The following is a 19327-nucleotide window of genomic DNA, read 5'->3' on the forward strand; positions in this document are numbered from 1 at the left end:
CGACAATTTCTGTCGAATAAAAACATTACGCTGTGTTCGCATCCACCTAATTCGCCGGATCTGGCACCGTGCGACTTCTGGCTGTTCCCTAAATTGAAAAGGACCATGAAATGCAAACAATTTCAATCCGTTGAGGACATCCAGGCAGCCACGACAGCCCAACTAAAGACACTCTCGAAAGGAAACTTCCAGAACTGCTTTGCAAAGTGGCTGGAGCGTAGGGAGAAGTGCATTCGAAGTGGAGGAGGAGAGTATTTTGAGGGGGGCTAGTAGTTGTAAATCTTTTACTACAATAAACGTTTCTTATTTAAAACATTCACCGTATTTTTTGATCACACCTCGTGTGTGTGTGTATATATGTATATATGTATATATGTATATATGTATGTATGTATATATATATATATATATATATATATATATATATATATATATATATATATATATATATATATATATATTAGTGATAAAACCACAGACCAGACATCATAAAATGGTTTGGGGCAGCCACCCGTATAATATCCCTGGCTGCAAAAGGTTTTGAAATTGACAGAGATGTTCACAATACTGAGTCCAAAACAGAACTGATTCCTTGGTGGTAAGATGGCGGCTTTAAAGGCCCATATAGCAAGTAACGTCATTGAAGGGGACGGACCTGGAAGTGACATCTTCTGAGGTACCGCAACCGGGCAAGATTTCTCGTTAAAGGTCCGCAGGGAACTGAGAAAGACAGTCAGTGCACCCCGCTGCCCCTGGTCAGATGTGGTATTACCATTAGTTAAGCCCTTCAGCTGCCTCCTGCTCGCACATGTGACAACATATATATAGTAACAAGCTAGCCCGACCACAGACAGACATGACCCCAATGTCCAAAACTATTATTTACAGTGGTTCCGCCAACTCACACAGTTACTCAGTCCTTTTTCCTCTCCTCGGCCGCCTCCACTCCTCTCTCACAAGCTCCGTCTTCTTCCTCCTGACTCCAGCTCCTCGAAGGGAGTGAGGCGGCCCCTTTTATCATGCCCCGGATGTGCTCCAGGTGCTTGATGATGGTCTTCCGGCAGCATTTCCTGGTGTGGCGGAAGTGCTGTTCTCCAGGGCTCAGGAACCATCCAGGCAGCCCCTTGGTTGGGCCACGGACCCCCGCAGGCCCTTGATGGAAATCAGGGGGGCTGCCCTTTTGCGTCCAGGGGGGATATTGCCCCTCTCCTGGGGCTTCCTTGATCCAGGCATCCCGGTGGGGCAAGATCCCTGGCCGTCTGCCACTATATATATATATATATATATATATATATATATATATAATATAAAAACTAATGTCCATCTGTATGTCTCTCTGCTTTTCACGAGAGTACTACTTGACGGATTTGGATCGGGTTTATTTCTATAATTTGCTTGAACACTCCAGTTGAGTTTTTCTCAACAACAACAACGTTATTTATTTCTGTCGCACGTTTTCATACAAATTTTGGAGCTCAAAGTGCTTTACAGAATGAAGAAAGAAAAAATATAAAAATAAAATTAGGCAATACTAGTTAACAAAAAGGGCGGCATGGTGGCGCAGTGTTAGCGCTGCTGCCTCGCAGTTAGGAGACCCGTCTGGATTCACTTCCCGGGTCCTCCCTGCGTGGAGTTTGCATGTTCTCCCCATGTCTGAGTGGGTTTCCTCCCACAGTCCAAAGACATGCAGGTTAGGTGAATTGGCGATCCTAAATTGGCCCTAGTGTGTGCTTGGTGTGTTTGTGTGTGTCCTGCGGTGGGTTGGCACCCTGCCCGGGATTGGTTCCTGCCTTGTGCCCTGTGTTGGCTGGGATTGGCTCTAGCAGACCCCCGTGACCCTGTGTTCGGATTCAGTGGGTTGGAAAATGGATGGATGGACGTATAGTTAACAAAAAATAAAGTAAGGTCCAATGGCCAGGAGGACAAAAAATTACAGAAAACTCCAGACGGCTGGAGGAAAAAAAAAAAACACAAAATCTGCAGGGGTTCATAACCCACAAGACCACCCGCCCAGCCCCAGCCCCAGCCCCAGCCCCCACTAGGCATTCTACCTAACATCGATCTCGATCAGTTCTCAGGGTTTTCAGGCTCCATGTGGAAGAACTGGGTGATGATGATGGTCATATGGACCTATGACCTTTAGTCCATCAATGTAGGGACTGGCTGGTGCCCTCATCAGGTGGCAGATCGCCACCACAGAAAACCGGAAAAAGAACAGCAGAGAAAGTCGGGGTTAGTACGGATTGTGAAGATATGATAAAAATGATAAATGAATGCATATTCAGAATATCAGGGTTACACTACAATGACATTTTGAGAAAGCCCTGGTACAATATGGCGTTTTTAGCAGTTTTTTAAAGTGCTCCACTATATTAGGATTTACGTGAAGTATCAGAGTTCACTTGTGGTACTGATTTATTTTAACAAATCCAAGGGAGAGGTTGCAGGGCCCTCCTCACTCACGTATCGGCCTCTGTTCAAGTCACTCTTACTCTCGCCACATGTTGGAGCGCACTTTGCCACCGCTTAGCTACCTGTTTGTTCAGCAGATATTATCATCATCAAGAGATCGTTAAGGACTAACGTTTGACGTTTTTAAGCGAGAGATTAGTGGTACGTGTGTTTTAGAGGATAGCTGCTCATTGGCGGAGACATCACGGTCATGTGCTCTTCTCTCCACACGTGGGACGTCAGAGCAGAACATGATCAGATACAGTGCGGAGAGGTGCAAACGGATTTAAGAAGCGATTTAAGGTGGGACGGATCTATAAGTTTTTTCGTAGGCTCTGGTAATTCTAGTGTTAATGACCTCTTAGGCACAGCCATCATCAGTGTGCCTATCTGAGTGTCGACCTCGTCGAGAGGTTTACTGTCCTCGGCAGTGACATTCATGACTCTGGTGACTCTTCTTGTGAAGTCGGTAGACGGACTGGGATGGCACTGGGGGGTCATGAGGTCACTTTACAGGGGTGTGTGGCGCTCCCTGATATCTCAGCAAAAGGACGAAGGTCCAAGTCTTTAGAGTCCTGGTGCTTCATGTTTGTGAGACATGGTGACCTGAGACCAAGACTGGACTCCTTCATGTGTGTCACTTCAGAGTGTCCTTGGGTACCACTTGTGTGACTTTGTGCTGTTTACGGAGTCCTGAATGAGGTACATGACCTGCACTGTGAGGAGACGTCCGTTACAGCACTACAGCCATGTGGTGCGATTACCTTAGGGTGACCCTCATTGTTGAGGACCCGAGTGGATGGAACAGGCAAGGCCACCATGGGGGGGGGTCATGAGGTCACTTTACAGGGGTGTGTGGCGCTCCTGATATCTCAGCAAAAGGATGAAGGTCCAAGTCTTTAGAGTCCTGGTGCTCCCTGCTTGTGAGACATGGCCGCTATCCAGTGACCCGAGATGAAGAGTCGACTCCTTCATGTGTGTCTCTTCAGCGGGTCCTTGGGTACCACTGGTGTGACTTTGTGTTGCTCACAGAGTCCCAAATGAGGCACATGACCTGCATTGTGAGGGGGCGTCAGTTACAGCACTATGGCCATGTGACGTGATTACCCGAAAGGTGATCCTGATTGTTGAGGACCCGATTGGCTGGACTAAGCCAAGGGGGACACCCATGTAACACCTGGCTATGGCAGATAGATGGGGGGGACTGGACCACATGTCTGTCTGGGGGGGTTGCCAACCAGGACCCCCGAGCTGTTTCGTCGTATGGTGGGTGTGGCAATGTGCTGTACCAGTGCATGCCCCCTAACCTGACCTGACCTCATACTGCATTTCAATGCTTATGTAGCATGAAAATCTTTGAATGGCTTTTATTAATAAGCAAGGAAACTATTTTGCCCTTTTCAGTTAAGTGGCAAAAGTAAAAGAACCCACGGCTGAGCTGGCGTTCCAGCTGATTTAGACGTCTTAATGGCCATGGTAACAGTAATCATTTTAGATTATCCTGGAAGTCCAGTGTTTTCCTTCCACAGCAGCCTAATTGATTCTCACCCATGATGTCCTACTTTGTGTCTCCTCCGGCAGGGTCTGTACATTCCCTTGATGAGAAAGGGAAGAGCTTTGCAGTAGTGAAGTCTGACAGTCCCATCCAGAAGCTCCTCTACCTGGCGGGCCGGGAAGTGCTGGTGTTGATTACACGGACGCTGCTCTTGTCGCAGTACAGTGTCGGACCAGGGGGAGAAACACAGGAGCTGATGAAGGTGGGTTTAAGATCTGGGCCTGGAGTCATACTCGGTTATCCATCTCTAAGGGATGAGACATATGGAGGCAAAGGTGACCTCGGGACACTTGAGGATCACCCTGCATTTCCAGGTCCCTGGTGCTGAGACTTTAACACGTTTGTCTGCCAACGTCTCCCAGACCTGCGTTTAACATCCCTAACTCGGTGAAACCCCTAAGTTGACCCCCCACCTGAACCTCTGAGGCCAGAAAATATGTAAGAGTAAAGTAACATTAAAAGGGATTAGCTGATTTATTAAAGCACACAAATCTATATATGTAAATCATAAACCATGTAATCACAGAAAAGTAAATGGATAAAGTGAGTTTCACAAAATTTTGCACGTGCGTTGTTCAAACTTAAAATAGGGGGGATTATAATGGGAGGTGGGCAACTTAGGAAACAATTCCGATGCAGGGACTACAATTCCCATCAGGCAGGACGAGCGCACTGAGGGTGAGGATCCCGTCTTCAGCTCACACAAACCTTTGTAGCGGCCAAAAAGGAATCTCATCTAGGACCACAGGTACACTATATTGCCAAACGTATTGGGAACCCCCCCAAATCATTAAATTCAGGTGGCCCACTCACTTCCATGGCCACAGGTGTGTAACATCGAACCCCCAGGCATGCAGATGGCTTCTACAAACATTTGTGACAGAATGGGTCACTCTCGGGAGAAACTCCATGAATTCAAGCCTGGTACCATGATAGGATGCCACCTGTGCAGTAAGTCCATTCGTGACATTTCCTCGCTACTAAATATTCCATGTTCAGCTGTTAGTGATATTTTAACAAAGTGGAAGACATTGGGAACAACAGCAACTCAGCCACGAAGTGGTAGGCCACGTCAAATCACAGACCGAGGACAGGGCATGCTGAGGTGGGTAGAAGTCGCCAACTTTCTGCAGAGTCAATAGCTACAGACCCCCAAAAGCTCAAGTGCAGCGTAGAAAGAGCGCTTCATGGGATGAATGGGTCTCCATGGCAGAGCCTGACATCACCAAGTGCAATGCAAACCATCGTATGCAGTGGTGTAAAGCCCACCACCCGCTACAGGACTCTAGAGCAGTGCAGACGTGTCCTCTGAGGTGACAATCAGGCAATCCGATGGACGGGTCTGGCCAGGAGAACAGGACTCACCTGACTGCATTGTGCCAAGTGGAAAGTTTGGAATATGGTGTGGGGTTGGGCTCGGCCCATTAGTTCCAGTGAAATGAACTCTTAATGTTTCAGCATACGAAGCCATTTTGGACAATTTCATGCTCCCAACTTTGTGGGGACAGTTTGGGGATGGTAACACAATTGGGCACACACACCAGTGCACAAAGCAAGAGTCCATAAAGACATGGAGGAGCGAGTTTGGTGTGGCTGCACAGAGCCCTGACCTCAACCTGACTGAACACCTTTGGGAGACTGCGAGCGAGCCAGGCCTTCTCATCCAACATTAGTGCCTGACCTTACCAATACTCTCCTGGTCAGACATTCCCATCAACACACAACCCTACACCTCGTGGAAAAGCCTTCCCAGAGGAGCTGAAGCTGTTAGTGCTGCACAGGGTGGGCCGACTCCACATTAAGACTGGGATGTCTTTAAAGTTCACGTGTGTATAAAGGCAGGCATCCCAATACTTTTGTCCATATGGTGTTTGTGCAGAGGTTTCTTCTCAAATAATCTGGAAAACAAATTCCAGAATTTCAGGAATGACCTCAGACCTCTGTTGGAAAGAAGATCCCACATTAAAGTCCTGATGAGACGGACACACACACTGCGGTTTCAGTTCGTATTACAACAGCCACATTTCCTTTCCCCATGATGTACTGATCTGAGGCAGGGCATGAGACTCTTTACTCTTAAAAGCCCACCTTAGTACCCCCACCGAATGATGTGTAAGGGTTAGAGTTGAGTTTGTCGTGCGTGAACTGATGTGCCCCTCTCTTTACAGGTGAAACTGAGTGGGAAAGGCGGGCAGACGTCTGACATCACCTGGGCAGAGAAAGGCTTACTCATTATGGCTTCTGGAGAAATGGTGATCAGGTACCAACACGTGAACGAATGTTTTTATATATATATATATATATAGATATATATATATATAATATAATAATATAATATTTTTCTATATGTTGCCTGGGTGTATTAGTAGAAAGGGTTAAGGAAAGAAAGAAAACATTTTTGTGCTTTTTAAATGGTGTCCCTGTTGTTATCGCTAGCTGTCCCATCCATCACCCACACTGCCTCTCTATCAATGTCACTTCTCTTTTTGGGTCTGATTGGATTCCAGAGTTGCGGTAAGTCCTGGCATGAACGCTGCCATGTCTGACACGTCATCCTACTTCAAGATGGACAGTTTGTAGTGCTTAAATTATGAAGAAAAGCTGACAAAGCAGGCGTTAAACAATAAGCCATTGATTCTCCTTTGTGTGTCAGTGAGGCCTCACCCAACGTCCCCCTGCTAAGTGTGGAAGAAATCCCCCCCTGAGGAAGACAGGAATAGTTCAATCAGTTAGATTTTTATTCAGTCACAGATGAGTACCTGGATTCTACGTTGCAAGGCAGAAGAGCAAAGTTCCATTTTTCGATTGGCTTTTTATAATTTCTTCTTCCTCTCCCTTCCTCTTATTTATCAAAAAAAAAAACATAGTATCGTTTACTTAAGCATTTTATTTTATTACACCAATGGGCCATCTGTTCTTATTTTTTTTTTTTTTTACTTGTCAGATAAACCTTAAGAAGGAAAGGTCATCTTTCCTGTGTCAGATAGACGAGAAACTGGAAATTGTCCTCGGTCAGCTTGCTGCACCCGGTCTTATGACAGACGCCTGTGTGGATAACCTGCCGTTAGAGTAAAATGGCTTTGTCGGTTATTAACCCTAAGTAGCCTGCAAGCAGTTCATTTATCTTTCACAGAAGGCACACGATGCCCCTTCTTGTGCCACAGTAGATACAGTGGGGCAAAAAAGTATTTAGTCAGCCACCAATTGTGCAAGTTCTCCCACTTAAAAAGATGGCAGAGGCCTGTAATTTTCATCATAGGTATACCTCAACTATAAGAGACAAAATGAGAAAAAAAATCCAGAAAATCACATTGTCTGATTTTTAAAGAATTAATTTGCAAATAATGGTGGAAAATAAGTATTTGGTCACCTACAAACAAGCAAGATTTCTGGCTCTCACAGACATGTAACTTCTTCTGTAAGAGGCTCCTCTGTCCTCCACTCGTCACCTGTATTAATGGCACCTGTTTGAACTCGTTATCAATATAAAAGACACCTGTCCACAACCTCAAACAGTCGCACTCCAAACTCCACTATGGCCAAGACCAAAGAGCTGTCAAAGGACACCAGAAACAAAATTGTAGACCTGCACAAGGCTGGGAAGACTGAATCTGCAATAAGTAAGCAGCTTGGTGTGAAGAAATCAACTGTGGGAGCAATTATTAGAAAATGGAAGACATACAAGACCACTGATGAATCTCCCTCGATCTGGGGCTCCACGCAAGATCTCACCCCGTGGGGTCAAAATGATCACAAGAACGGTGAGCAAAAATCCCAGAACCACACGGGGGGACCTAGTGAATGACCTGCAGAGAGCTGGGACCAAAGTAACAAAGGCTACCATCAGTAACACACTACGCCGCCAGGGACTCAAATCCTGCAATGCCAGACGTGTCCCCCTGCTTAAGCCAGTACATGTGCAGGCCCGTCTGAAGTTTGCTAGAGAGCATTTGGATGATCCAGAAGAGGATTGGGAGAATGTCATATGGTCAGATGAAACAAACTCTACTCGTCGTGTTTGGAGGAGAAAGAATGCTGAGTTGCATCCAAAGAACACCATACCTACTGTAAAGCATGGGGGTGGACACATCATGCTTTGGGGCTGTTTTTCTGCAAAGGGACCAGGGAGACTGATCCGTGTAAAGGAAAGAATGAATGGGGCCATGTATCGTCAGATTTGGAGTGAAAACCTCGTTCCATCAGCAAGGGCATTGAAGATGAAACGTGGCTGGGTCTTTCAGCAGGACAATGATCCCAAACACACCACCCGGGTAACGAAGGAGTGACTTCGTAAGAAGCACTTCAAGATCCTGGAGTGGCCTAGCCAGTCTCCACATCTCAACCCCATAGAAAATCTTTGGAGGGAGTTGAAGGTCCGTGTTGCCCAGCGACAGCCCCAAAACATCACTGCTCTAGAGGAGATCTGCATGGAGGAATGGGCCAAAATACCAGCAACAGTGTGTGAAAACCTTGTGAAGACTTACAGAAAACGTTTGACCTCTGTTATATACCCTTTGTTGGCAATGACAAAGTATTGAGATGAACTTTTGTTATTGACCAAATACTTTTTTTCCACCATAATTTGCAAATAAATTCTTCAAAAATCAGACAATGTGATTTTCTGGATTTTTTTTTCTCATTTTGTCTCTCATAGTTGAGGTAAACCTATGATGAAAATTATAGGCCTCTCTCATCTTTTTAAGTGGGAGAACTTGCACAATTGGTGGCTGACTAAATACTTTTTTGCCCCACCGTAGACGCAACCCATGGTGTGGGCCGGGTAAGTAAGGTTCTGCTCTGCTCATTTTGTCAGCCAGTCTGGCTTCAATCTGTTTAGATGTTTCACTTACTCTGAGCCAACAGGTGGCACTGATGTACAAACTGTAGGACACGAGGGGAAAAAAAAGCAAACACTGGGACCCCCAGGGCCAAATTTTGAGTTCCAAAGTAGTCTGTCTTGTCTGTATGGTCCTAGAGAGCAAATCTGGTCCAGATCGGTCAAAGGCTGTAGGATTATGTAGGGAACAGACCAACGGGCAGGCATGCTGTTTTATAAATCTGCATTTCATGTAATTGTGTTCTACACTGTCAAGACGCCATGATTATGCACCTAAGAGAAGCATTTTGTTGTAATGTGTGAACCTCTCACTAAAGGTGGTTTTCCTGCAACAGAACATTCTTACCCATGCGATAATCCACTTGAGGGTCATGTGAGGCGCATGGCACACAAGGCAGTGCCCATTAATGCACTAACCAACACTTCAACATGCCAACTTAGCTAACCTGCATGTCTTTGGAGATGTGGGAAGAAAGCCTCTGCAGACCCCGGGAGAACATTCAGATTCCAAATGGACGATGAACAAGCACAGGCCGCTGGACCCCTGAGGCTGCAGCACTAACTACTGGGCCGCCATTCCTTCTCCACCATTTGTCTTTTTAAACCTTCAGCTGCCCGTCCTCTTTTGGATGCCCGTGACCCGTACACTTCTTAGGAGACGCAGACTAAAAAGGCAAGACAGATGGTGGCAGAATGAATTGCATTTATACTTAAGGTCTAAAACTTCACAATTGTTTCGGTGCCCACCCCAGTCATTGGACGACTAGAGGCGCTGATGCCCACATCACTTGACTGCAAAATGGATGCTGCTGGAGATGTTTAGAGCAGCAGGCTTTCCACTTGAAATGGCTGGATGACCCTTGACATGGATGGCAGGATCGGATAGATGAGGAAAAGCCTCTAAATCTGTTGCAGAAGCGAGTGGTCGAAAGGTCACGTTCAGTCAGATGGTGCGGTGAGGGGACGCGTGTTCCAGAACTGAGCTGTCGTTTTAATGCATCTCGAGAGAAGAGGCTTCATGCGTGAACACAAATTCGCCAGGCCGCTCCACTAAATAGTGATCCAGGCCTCCGTTTGCTCTCTGAACAGCCGCTGTTCTTTGTGCCGTGGGTTTCTTTCACCTGCTTAATCCAATTCAGGGTGCCAGTTGTGCAGGGTGTGGGCAGGGGGTTTTATGGTGTAGTCATATTCCAGCAGAGCCAGCCCTTGATTAGGGTCAGGGGAGAGTGTGGCCCACATTTGTATGCAGCTGCACTCACGTGGGACAAGTTTGGAATCTCCAGTTCATCTGTCCTGCATAGCTTTGGGGATGTTGGATGGTGGAACTGAGGACGAGCCCACACAGATTTGGGGGGACATGTAAACCTCTCATGGATAACATCCAGATGTGGCATTCAAATCCTAACACTGGATCGATGAGGCAGGAATGTCAACCATCATGTTACTGTGCCACTCCCTTGATGTAGATAGGCTAATAAAAAAATTAGTGTCACTTGACGTCCCTTTTTTTTTTTTATTGACATTGTTTTGTAGATTGTGGGACCTCGAGAGAGATGAAAACTATGTGCTGTCTCTTGATGAAAATCTGGGCTTTGAAGTAGGGGAGACGTTGAACTGTGTTTCCTATTGTTCTGCCAAAGGTAAGCGTGCCGTTGGTTGGGTCTGCGAAATGCATGTGGGGGTCACAGTGGTAGTTTGAAAAGGGCAAACACAGATGCTAAACCAATGAAGACTACAAATGGCGTACAGACAGTTAAGGGGAAATCCATCTGTCGTTACTCTGAGCTGCTTTAACGTGGGCATCGGACACAGGCAGGCAACAACTCTGAATGGGGCGCAGCTTCATCGTAGGCAAATTTGAAAGTCACCTTTTAGCATAATGTGCATGGCCTGGGGGACACCATATTGGTACTAAGGAGCGGCATTTAGGACAACATCAGTCCAAGTCCATTTTAGAAATCAGGATACACCCAATACCTCTACATGCTTGGGGAGGCCATCCAAAGTTAAAGGATTTGAGAATCTTTGTGGAAAAAACACATAAGGGGATTGTAGTAAAGGATCAGGTAGATGAGGAAAAGCTGCTAAATCCATCGCAGAAAGATCACGTCCAGTTAGATGGGACGGTGAGGGGATGTGTGTTCCAGAACTGAGCTCTCATTTTAATGCATCTCGAGAGAAGGGGCTTCATTCGTGAGCACACACTCACTGGACCACTGCACTAATAGTGAGCCAGGCCTCCATTTGCTCTCAGAACGGCGCTCTGTTCTTTGTGGCATGGATTCCGCAAGACGTTGGAAGCATTTCCTTGACATTCCTGGTCATAACTGGAGCGGTTTTTGCAGATTTGCACATTCATACTTCCAGTCTCCCATCCCACCACATCCCAATGGTGTTCTACTGGATTAAGATCCGGCGAGTGGGAAGGCCAGCGAAGAACGCGGAACTCTTTGTCATGTTCGTAAAACCAGTTTGAGACGCCTTTTGCATGTGACGTGGTGCAGTAGAAGATGGGGCCCTGAACTGGGGGATGCTCATGGTCAGCAACAATTATCAGATGGGCAGTGGCATTCAAGTGATGGTCAACGGGCACAAAGTGTGCCAAGCAAACATTCCCTCGCACCATTACACCACCACAAGGCAGGTTGGGTACACGGCTTCATGCTGTTGGTGCCAAATTCTTACCCTACCAACCGTGTGCCTTGGCAGAAATAAGGCCGTGTTTTTCCAGTCCTCACCTGTCCAGTTTTGATGAGCCTGTGCCCACTGCAGCCTACACTTTCTGCTCTTGGCCGACGGGAGTGAAGCCCGACATGGTGTTCTGCTGTTGTAGCCCATCTGCCTCAAGCTTCAGCGTGTTGTGCATTCGGAGATCCTTCAATGCTCACAAAGGCTCACACAAAGTTATTATCTACAGGTGCATCTCGATAAATTAGAATATCGTTGAAAAGTTCATTTATTTCAATAATTCAATTCAAAAAGAGAAACTCCTGTATTATAAAGATTCATTTCACACAGAGTGATATATTTCAAGCATTTATTTCTCTTTTTGCTGAAAATGGCCTACAGGTAATGAAAACCCAAAATTCAGTATCTCAGAAAATCAGAATATTACATAAAACCAATAAAAAAAGGATTTTTAATACAGAAATGTTGGCCTACTAAAAAGTCTGTCCGTGTACGTATGCACTCAATACTCGGTCAGGGCTCCTTTTGCATGAATGACTGGCATGGAGGCGCTCAGCCTGTGGCACTGCTGAGGTGTTATGGAAGCCCAGGATGCTTTGACCGTGGCGTTCCGCTCTTCTTCATTGTTGGCTCTGGTGTCTCTCATCTTCCTCTTCCTCATAGATTCTCTGTGGGGTTGAGGTCAGGTGAGTTTGCTGGCCAGTCAAGCCCAGTGATACACACTACGGTCAATAAACTAGGTATTGGTACTTTTGGCAGTGTGGGCAGGTGCCAAGTCCTGCCAGAAAATGAAATCAGCATCTCCATAAAGCTACAATGTCCTGGTAGACAGCAGCTCTGACTTTGGACTGACTTGATAAATAAAAGACATTGGACCGACACCAGCAGGTGACATGGCTCCCCAAATCATCACACTGGACCTCAAGCAACTTGGATTCTGTGCTCCTCCACACTTCCTCCAGACTCTGGGACCTTGAGTTCCATATGGATCCGAAAAGAGGACTTTGGACCACAGAGCAACAGTCCAGTCCGTGTTCTCCTTAGCTCAGGTAAGAAGCTTCTTGGTCAGGAGTGGCTTGACACAAGGAATGCTGTGACAGTTGTAGCCCACGTCCCCGATACGTCCGTGTGTGGTGGCTCTTGAAGCACTGACTCCCACCGCAGTTCACTCCTTATGAATCTCCCCCAAATTCTTCCTAATCCTCTAAAGGCTGCGCTTATCCCTGATGCTTGTGCCCCTTTTTCTGCTGTCCCATTAATCTTCTTGGATACAGCACTCGGTGAACAGCCAGCTTCTTCAGCAGTGACCTTTTGTGGCTTGTGGAGGGTCTCCATGACTGTCTTCTGGACCACTGTCAATGGTTGTGTGGCCTACTGAAGCAGACTGAGAGCCCATTTTGAGGCTCAGGACACCTTTGCAGGTGTTTTGGGTTAATTACCTGAGTGGCATGGGACACCAGGGGCTTCATGCATAACGCTGTGCATAGAATTCACACTATAACATGACGTAAGCACAAAAGCGGAAATGTGCTTACGCACAAAAAAATCCAGATGCATTAATCTGTGCGAATGCCAGCTTCCACGTTCTTCCGCTCCATAAATCCCGGTCAGCGTGAAAAGTAACGCACGTGCATGCGCCTGTGTGGCCTACTGAAGCAGACTGAGAGTCCATTTAAAGGCTCAGGACCCCTTTGCAGGTGTTTTGGGTTCATTACCTGAGTGGCGTGGGACACCAGGAGGCTACAATATTGAACTTTTTCACAATATTCTAATTTTCTGAGATACTGAATTTTGGATTTTCATTACCTGTAAGCCATAATCAGCAAAATGAAAAGAAATAAACGCTTGAAATACATCACTCTGTGTTTAATGAATTGATATAATAAAGGAGTTTCACTTTTTGAATTGAGTTACTGAAATAAATGAAATTTTCGATGATATTCTAATTTGTTGAGATGCTCCTGTAAGTTACCGTAGCCTTCCTGCCAGCTCAAGCCAGTCTGTCCCTCCTCCTCTGACCTTCCTCATCAGCAGGGCATTTCCGTCCTCACAGCTGGATGTTGTATTTTTCTCCATTCTCATTAGACTCTAGAGACTGCTGGGCTTGAAAATCTCAGTTACAGAAATTCTTAAACCAGCCCGTCTGGCACCAACGACCATGCCATGCTCATAATCGCAGATGTCAAGTTTTTCCCCATTCTGGGGTATGATGTAAACGTGAACTGAAACTCCTGACCTGTAATCTGCAGGATTTGATGGGTTGTGCTGCTACAACGGGATTGGCTGATTCGATAGCTTGCATGCATAAGCAGGTGTTCTTGGCAGTAGGACGAGAGTGGCGATGGTGCCACGTAGAACAGGGCCTTACGACAAGAGATTTCAACTGAATCCTAACAGCCAGTGAAGAGAGCAAAGCAGAGGAATAGTGTAGAGGTTTGAGTCGGTCACCATCTTGTACCTGATGCTGCCTGAACTGGCACTGGCTCCCTTTGGCACTTTAAAATTTGAATAACAATCCATCCTGCTTCCTTGTTAATCTTACAGGTGATGATCTTTAGTGTTCATAACGAAACACACGCATTCAGGACTTTTTTGAAAAGTGATCCTTCGGTGGGTTCCAGAGATGCCAACATCCACTTTCCATTCTGCAAACTTCCAGACAGGCAGAGAAAGTGAAGGCACAACAGCCGAATAGCCTGAATAGGAAGATTGACTCAAAATCCCATCAGACCGGGTTACGGCTCGACTCTCTCGTTACGCCACATTTGCTCTCTCGCTGGTTTTTGCTTTTCTGGTCTTCCTTCCCGTCGTCTTATTAAAAATGGTCACCCCCGTCTGATGAGTCAGCTTGCCAGTAGTTTCTCGTGTTTCTCCTGTCTATCGTTTGCATCGTCTGGGCAGGTTTGGAAGCCATTGTTTCTCTTCATGAATTTTAACTTCTCATTCACTTCAATTCCCGCTGGGTTAGAGATTGCTAACGTCTTTCAAACAACGCTGCAGGAAATTAGGATAATAGAAATCGCTCCAGCGTTAACTGGTTGTTATCAAAGTTGGATTTCCTTATAGTCATTGAAACATTGTACTGTTGAAATGCAGCCGACTTAAACATGTGTTATTTAAACCTGGCATTAACATGTTTTTGGCAGGTATACTTGCAGCTGGCACCAGCCGTGGGCGTATTGCCATGTGGCGTAAGGTTGGATTTTCTAGTCATGGAATTCAGAAATTGGAGGGGAAGGGCCAGTGGGTTCTCCAGACTCCAGTGGAGACCGAAGGAAACATAATCCAGCTCAAGGTACAGTATGTGTAGTTTTTATTCTCCACCTGCCCGTCTGTCACCAGGTTGGGTATTTTGTTACGGAGCAAATCTAAATCCGGAGTGTCTATGAGAAGAAGCAGGCCCAGTCGGACATCTGTAAATACAAAGATGATCTTTATGACCGATTGAGAGGAACGGGTCTCATCCATCGACATACCACAGTCAGAAGAATGGGGACTCCCTACAGGGGGGTTTGGAAAAGTGTTTGGACCCCCTTGCTTTCTGCACACTTTATTGTGCTGTGTATTTCATTTTAAATTGATGCATTTACCCCTTACTGTCCATCAGCCCACACTCCCTAACCCATAATGACAAAGTGACAGCATGTCTTTTATTAACAATTAAAAACTGAAATCTCTCATTCCCAGATGTACTCTGAGCCTAGGCTGTGGCGGCTCCACTTCGTGCTCAGGCCCAGCCTGTTTGCTTGATTTCTCCTTGAGGTTGGTTGTAGTCCACCTGTGCCAAACTTCATTGACAGGGCATTAGTTTTGTCTTGGTAGAGTTCTGTGTTACTCGACTTTCCCCTGTTGTATTATTAACTAGCTGTCCCTCGCGGCGCCACCCGCATAGTAGTGAAACAGGACAAATTTAAAAAAATCAATAAACAAACAGGTAACACTAGCTAAGCGGAGGCGAGGTGCGCTCCAACATGTGGCGAGAGGTAGAGCGACTCGAACGGAGGCTGGCGTGTGAGTGATGTCACGCTACCCCCTCCCATCGGCTCACAGCCTCTGTCTCTCAGATTAGCGTGAATATATCGCTCCTGCAAGCGAACTCTGATTGTTAGTGCGATAAAAGAAGTCGCAAAATCAACCAGAATGTTCAAGCAAATTATAGAAGAAAACACCTGATCTAAATCCGTGAAGTAGTTCCCTCGTGGTAGTACACCTGATTAGCCCCCCAACGCTAGCTAAGAAGGTCGGTACTTTCCAATGTTAAACTTTGGCACAGGATCTGATGGTGTTCAGCTCTGAAGGGAGAGCGTCCACCATGTGGGGAAAAGAGCACAAGACTGTCATATCTTTGGAAATCAGCAGCTACCCTCTAAAACACACGTAGCTCTGATCTTTCTCTCAAAAACAGCAAATGTTACTCCTTAACAATCTCTAGATGATAATGTCTGCTGAACAAACGGGTATCGCGTGGCGAGAGGTAGAGCGACTCGAACGGAGGCTGGAGTGTGAGTGAGGAGTCCCTACTCCTGGGGTCCCCACTCCCCCTGGCCTGCTGCCTGTCTCTCTTGGATTCACGCAAATAAATCGCTAAGCAAGCAAACTAAGATACTTAGTGCAATGAGCGAAGTTGCAAAATCAACCGGCATGTTCAAGCAAATAATAGAAAAAAACCCGATCTACATCCGTGAAGTAGTTCTCTCATGAAAAGTGGACAGACAGACAGATGTTGGATTTTATATATATTTATATATACACACACAATATACACACACCCAGTCATATGATAAATGGGACCCCCTCTTAATTCTTTGGATTTTTGTTTCTCATTGGCTGAACTTCCTTTTAATATCTGACATGCCTTATGAACACAGTAGGATTTCAGCAGTGACATTAAGTTTATTGGATTAACAGAAAATATGCAATATGCATCATAACAAAATTAGACAGGTGCATAAATGTGGGCACCCCAACAGAGATATGACATCAATACTTAGTTGAGCCTCCTTTTGCAAATCTAACCGGCTCTAGACGCTGTCCTCCTATAGTCTTTGATGAGTGTCTGATTCTGGATGGAGGTCTTGTTGACCATTCTTCATACAAAATCTCTCCAGTTCAATTTGATGGACAGCCTGCTTCAAATCATCCCATAGATTTTCAATGATATTCAAGTCCGGGGACTGTGACGGCCATTCCAGAACATTGTACTTCTCCATCTGCATGAATGCCTTTGTAGATTTCCAACTGTGTTTAGGTTCATTGTCTTGTTGGAATATCCAACCCCTGCGTAACTTCAACTTTGTGACTGATGCTTGAACATTATCCTGAAGAATTGGTTGATATTGGGTTGAATTCATCTGACCCTCAACTTTAACAAGGGCCCCAGTCCCTGAGCTAGACACACAGCTCCACAGCATGATGGGACCTCCACCAAATGTGACAGTAGGTAGCAGGTGTTTTTCTTGGAATGCGGTGTTCTTCTTCCGCCATGCAAAGCGCTTTTTGTTCTGACCAAATAACTCCATTTTTGTCTCATCAGTCCAAAGCACTTTGTTCCAGAATGAATCTGGCTTGTCTAAATGAGCATTGGCATACAACAAGCGACTCTGTTTGTGGCGTGAGTGCAGAAAGGGCTTCTTTCTCATCACCCTGCCATACAGATGTGCTGAATTGTAGAACGATGTACAGACACACCATCTGCAACCAGATGTTCTTGTAGGTCTTTGGAGGTGATCTGTGGGTTGTCTGTCACCATTCTCACAATCCTGCTCATATGCCACTCCTGTATTTTTCTTGGCCTGCCAGACCTGCTGGGTTTAACAGCAACTGTGCCTGTGGCCTTCCATTTCCTGATTCCATTCCTTACAGTTACAGAAACTGACAGTTTAAACCTCTGAGATGGCTTTTTCTAGCCTTCCCCTAAACCAGGAGACTCAACAATCTTTGTGTTCAGATCTTTGGAGAGTTGCTTTGAGGATCCCATGCTGTCACTCTTCAGAGGAGAGTCAAAGGGAAGGAAGCTCAACTTGCAATTGACCACCTTAAATACCTTTATATCTCATGATGATTGGACACACTGTGAAGTTCAAGGCTTAACGAGCTCATCCAACCAATCAGCATTGAGCAGTAACAGGCATTCAAATCAGCACAATGACAAGGGGACCCACATTTGTGCACAGCCAGTTTTTCACATTTGATTTGATTTCATACAACTAAATACTGCGTCACTAAAAATCTTTGTTCGGAAAACACCGCAGTACTCAGATGATCCTAGGAAATGAAAGACATAGCATTGTTATCTTTATTGTTGAAAGGAGAGTCCATTATTATGCAAGCTGAGAAGGGGTCACAAACTTTTTCATATGACTGTATGTATGTGGATATATATATATATATATATATATATATATATATATATATATATAGAGAGAGAGAGAGAGAGAGATGTGTAGCCTTTGTCAGAATGCCTCAGATCTCACAGACTTGCCACTCTTCATAAGGTGTTGTGCCATATAACTTCTCCCCACCTTTCCTTCTACATTTATAACCTCATATCAATTAGGTGTAGTAAAAGACAAGCAGGAGTAAAGTGACACTTTAAATAATGTATTATTGATCATGTCCATAAATAATAAGAATAAGCAACGTACAAGTGAATACTGGCAACCATACAACCTGATAAATGCTGATGTGTCTTTTCAGGCAGCACACAGACTTGTCAGTTACTTTAAATGTCTCTAGTTAAGTCCCCATTTGTGGTCCTCTTTTTTCAGAACAGGCCGCATGCCTGTCTCAATATGGCTGCCAAGCTGTGCTCTTCATTGTGTTGTCCTTTTCAGTTCATGTGAGTTGCTCCTTCATCAGTTGGTAAGAGAGAGAGAGAGAGAGGGAGGGTAAAGCCAGCAAATGTATAGCCTCTCTGTCCACACCCCACAGCCAATAGGGTGTTGTGGTACTTAATGGCTTCTGTTTTAAAACCAAACAGGCAACTTTAGACCAATAGATAGACTTCTGGTGCGACCCACTGGTTTCACACCTGACACCCCCCCCCCCCCCCCCCCCCCAATACCATTTTTTAAGCTGATGCTTGCCAGCCTGGTAATTTATCTTTCGTGTGGGGGTTGATTGAGAGAGTCCTGCGGAGAATCACTGGCCAAACTGGTTTAAGGCGATTCCCCCAACCCTGTTGTAAAATTACAAAGAGACTCGGTCCTAAAGACTGGGTGGGTGGAGGTGGCGGTTAGTTTAACATCAAACCACCGCTGTTTGTGTCAATGACGTATCACTAATATTACATAGCTTTGACAAACAAAATATTTATCGACTTGTATACAGAATGTCACACCACAACATCTAGTCAGGTCATCATTTCTTCAGGGCAGGCCGCACGCCAGTCTCAATATGGCGGCTAAAAAAAGAAAAAGGTGAGTGGCGCTACCATCAATCCTGTGTCATGCTAACAGTAAAGCATCCTGAGACCATTCATGCCAGCCAAGGGAGTGCAGGGTCACTCATAATTTGGCCTAAGAACACAGCCATGAATAAAGAATGGGACCAAAACATCCCAAGCACCCGAGAACAGTTTGGTGACCAACATGACGGAGCACTGGGCCATAAGGCAAAAGTGAGAACTAAGTGGTTCAGGGAACAAAACATTGAAATTTGTGGTCCATGGCCAGGAAACTCCCCAGACCTTAATCCCATTGAGAAGGTGGGTGGACAAACAAAATCCCACCAGTTCTGATTCTGCAAAAATGGGCGGCCATCAGTCAGGATTGGGCCCAGAAGTTGACTGACAGACA

The 19327-nt window shown here is 45.6% G+C and overlaps 1 protein-coding gene across 2 annotated transcripts in view; it reads left to right on the top strand.

The window, feature by feature from the left end:
* Positions 1-19327, top strand: part of ift140 (intraflagellar transport 140 homolog (Chlamydomonas)) — a 115483-nt gene that overhangs the window by 17789 nt on the left and 78367 nt on the right. For both annotated transcript variants that reach the window (XM_028814027.2, XM_028814026.2), the window contains exons 6-9: positions 4033-4208; positions 6175-6266; positions 10377-10483; positions 14678-14826. In XM_028814027.2, the coding sequence (XP_028669860.1) occupies positions 4033-4208; positions 6175-6266; positions 10377-10483; positions 14678-14826 (524 nt within the window). The remainder of the gene's footprint in view (positions 1-4032; positions 4209-6174; positions 6267-10376; positions 10484-14677; positions 14827-19327) is intronic.

The sequence above is a fragment of the Erpetoichthys calabaricus genome, chromosome 11 (genome assembly GCF_900747795.2).
Source record: "Erpetoichthys calabaricus chromosome 11, fErpCal1.3, whole genome shotgun sequence".
Classification (NCBI taxonomy): domain Eukaryota; kingdom Metazoa; phylum Chordata; class Cladistia; order Polypteriformes; family Polypteridae; genus Erpetoichthys; species Erpetoichthys calabaricus.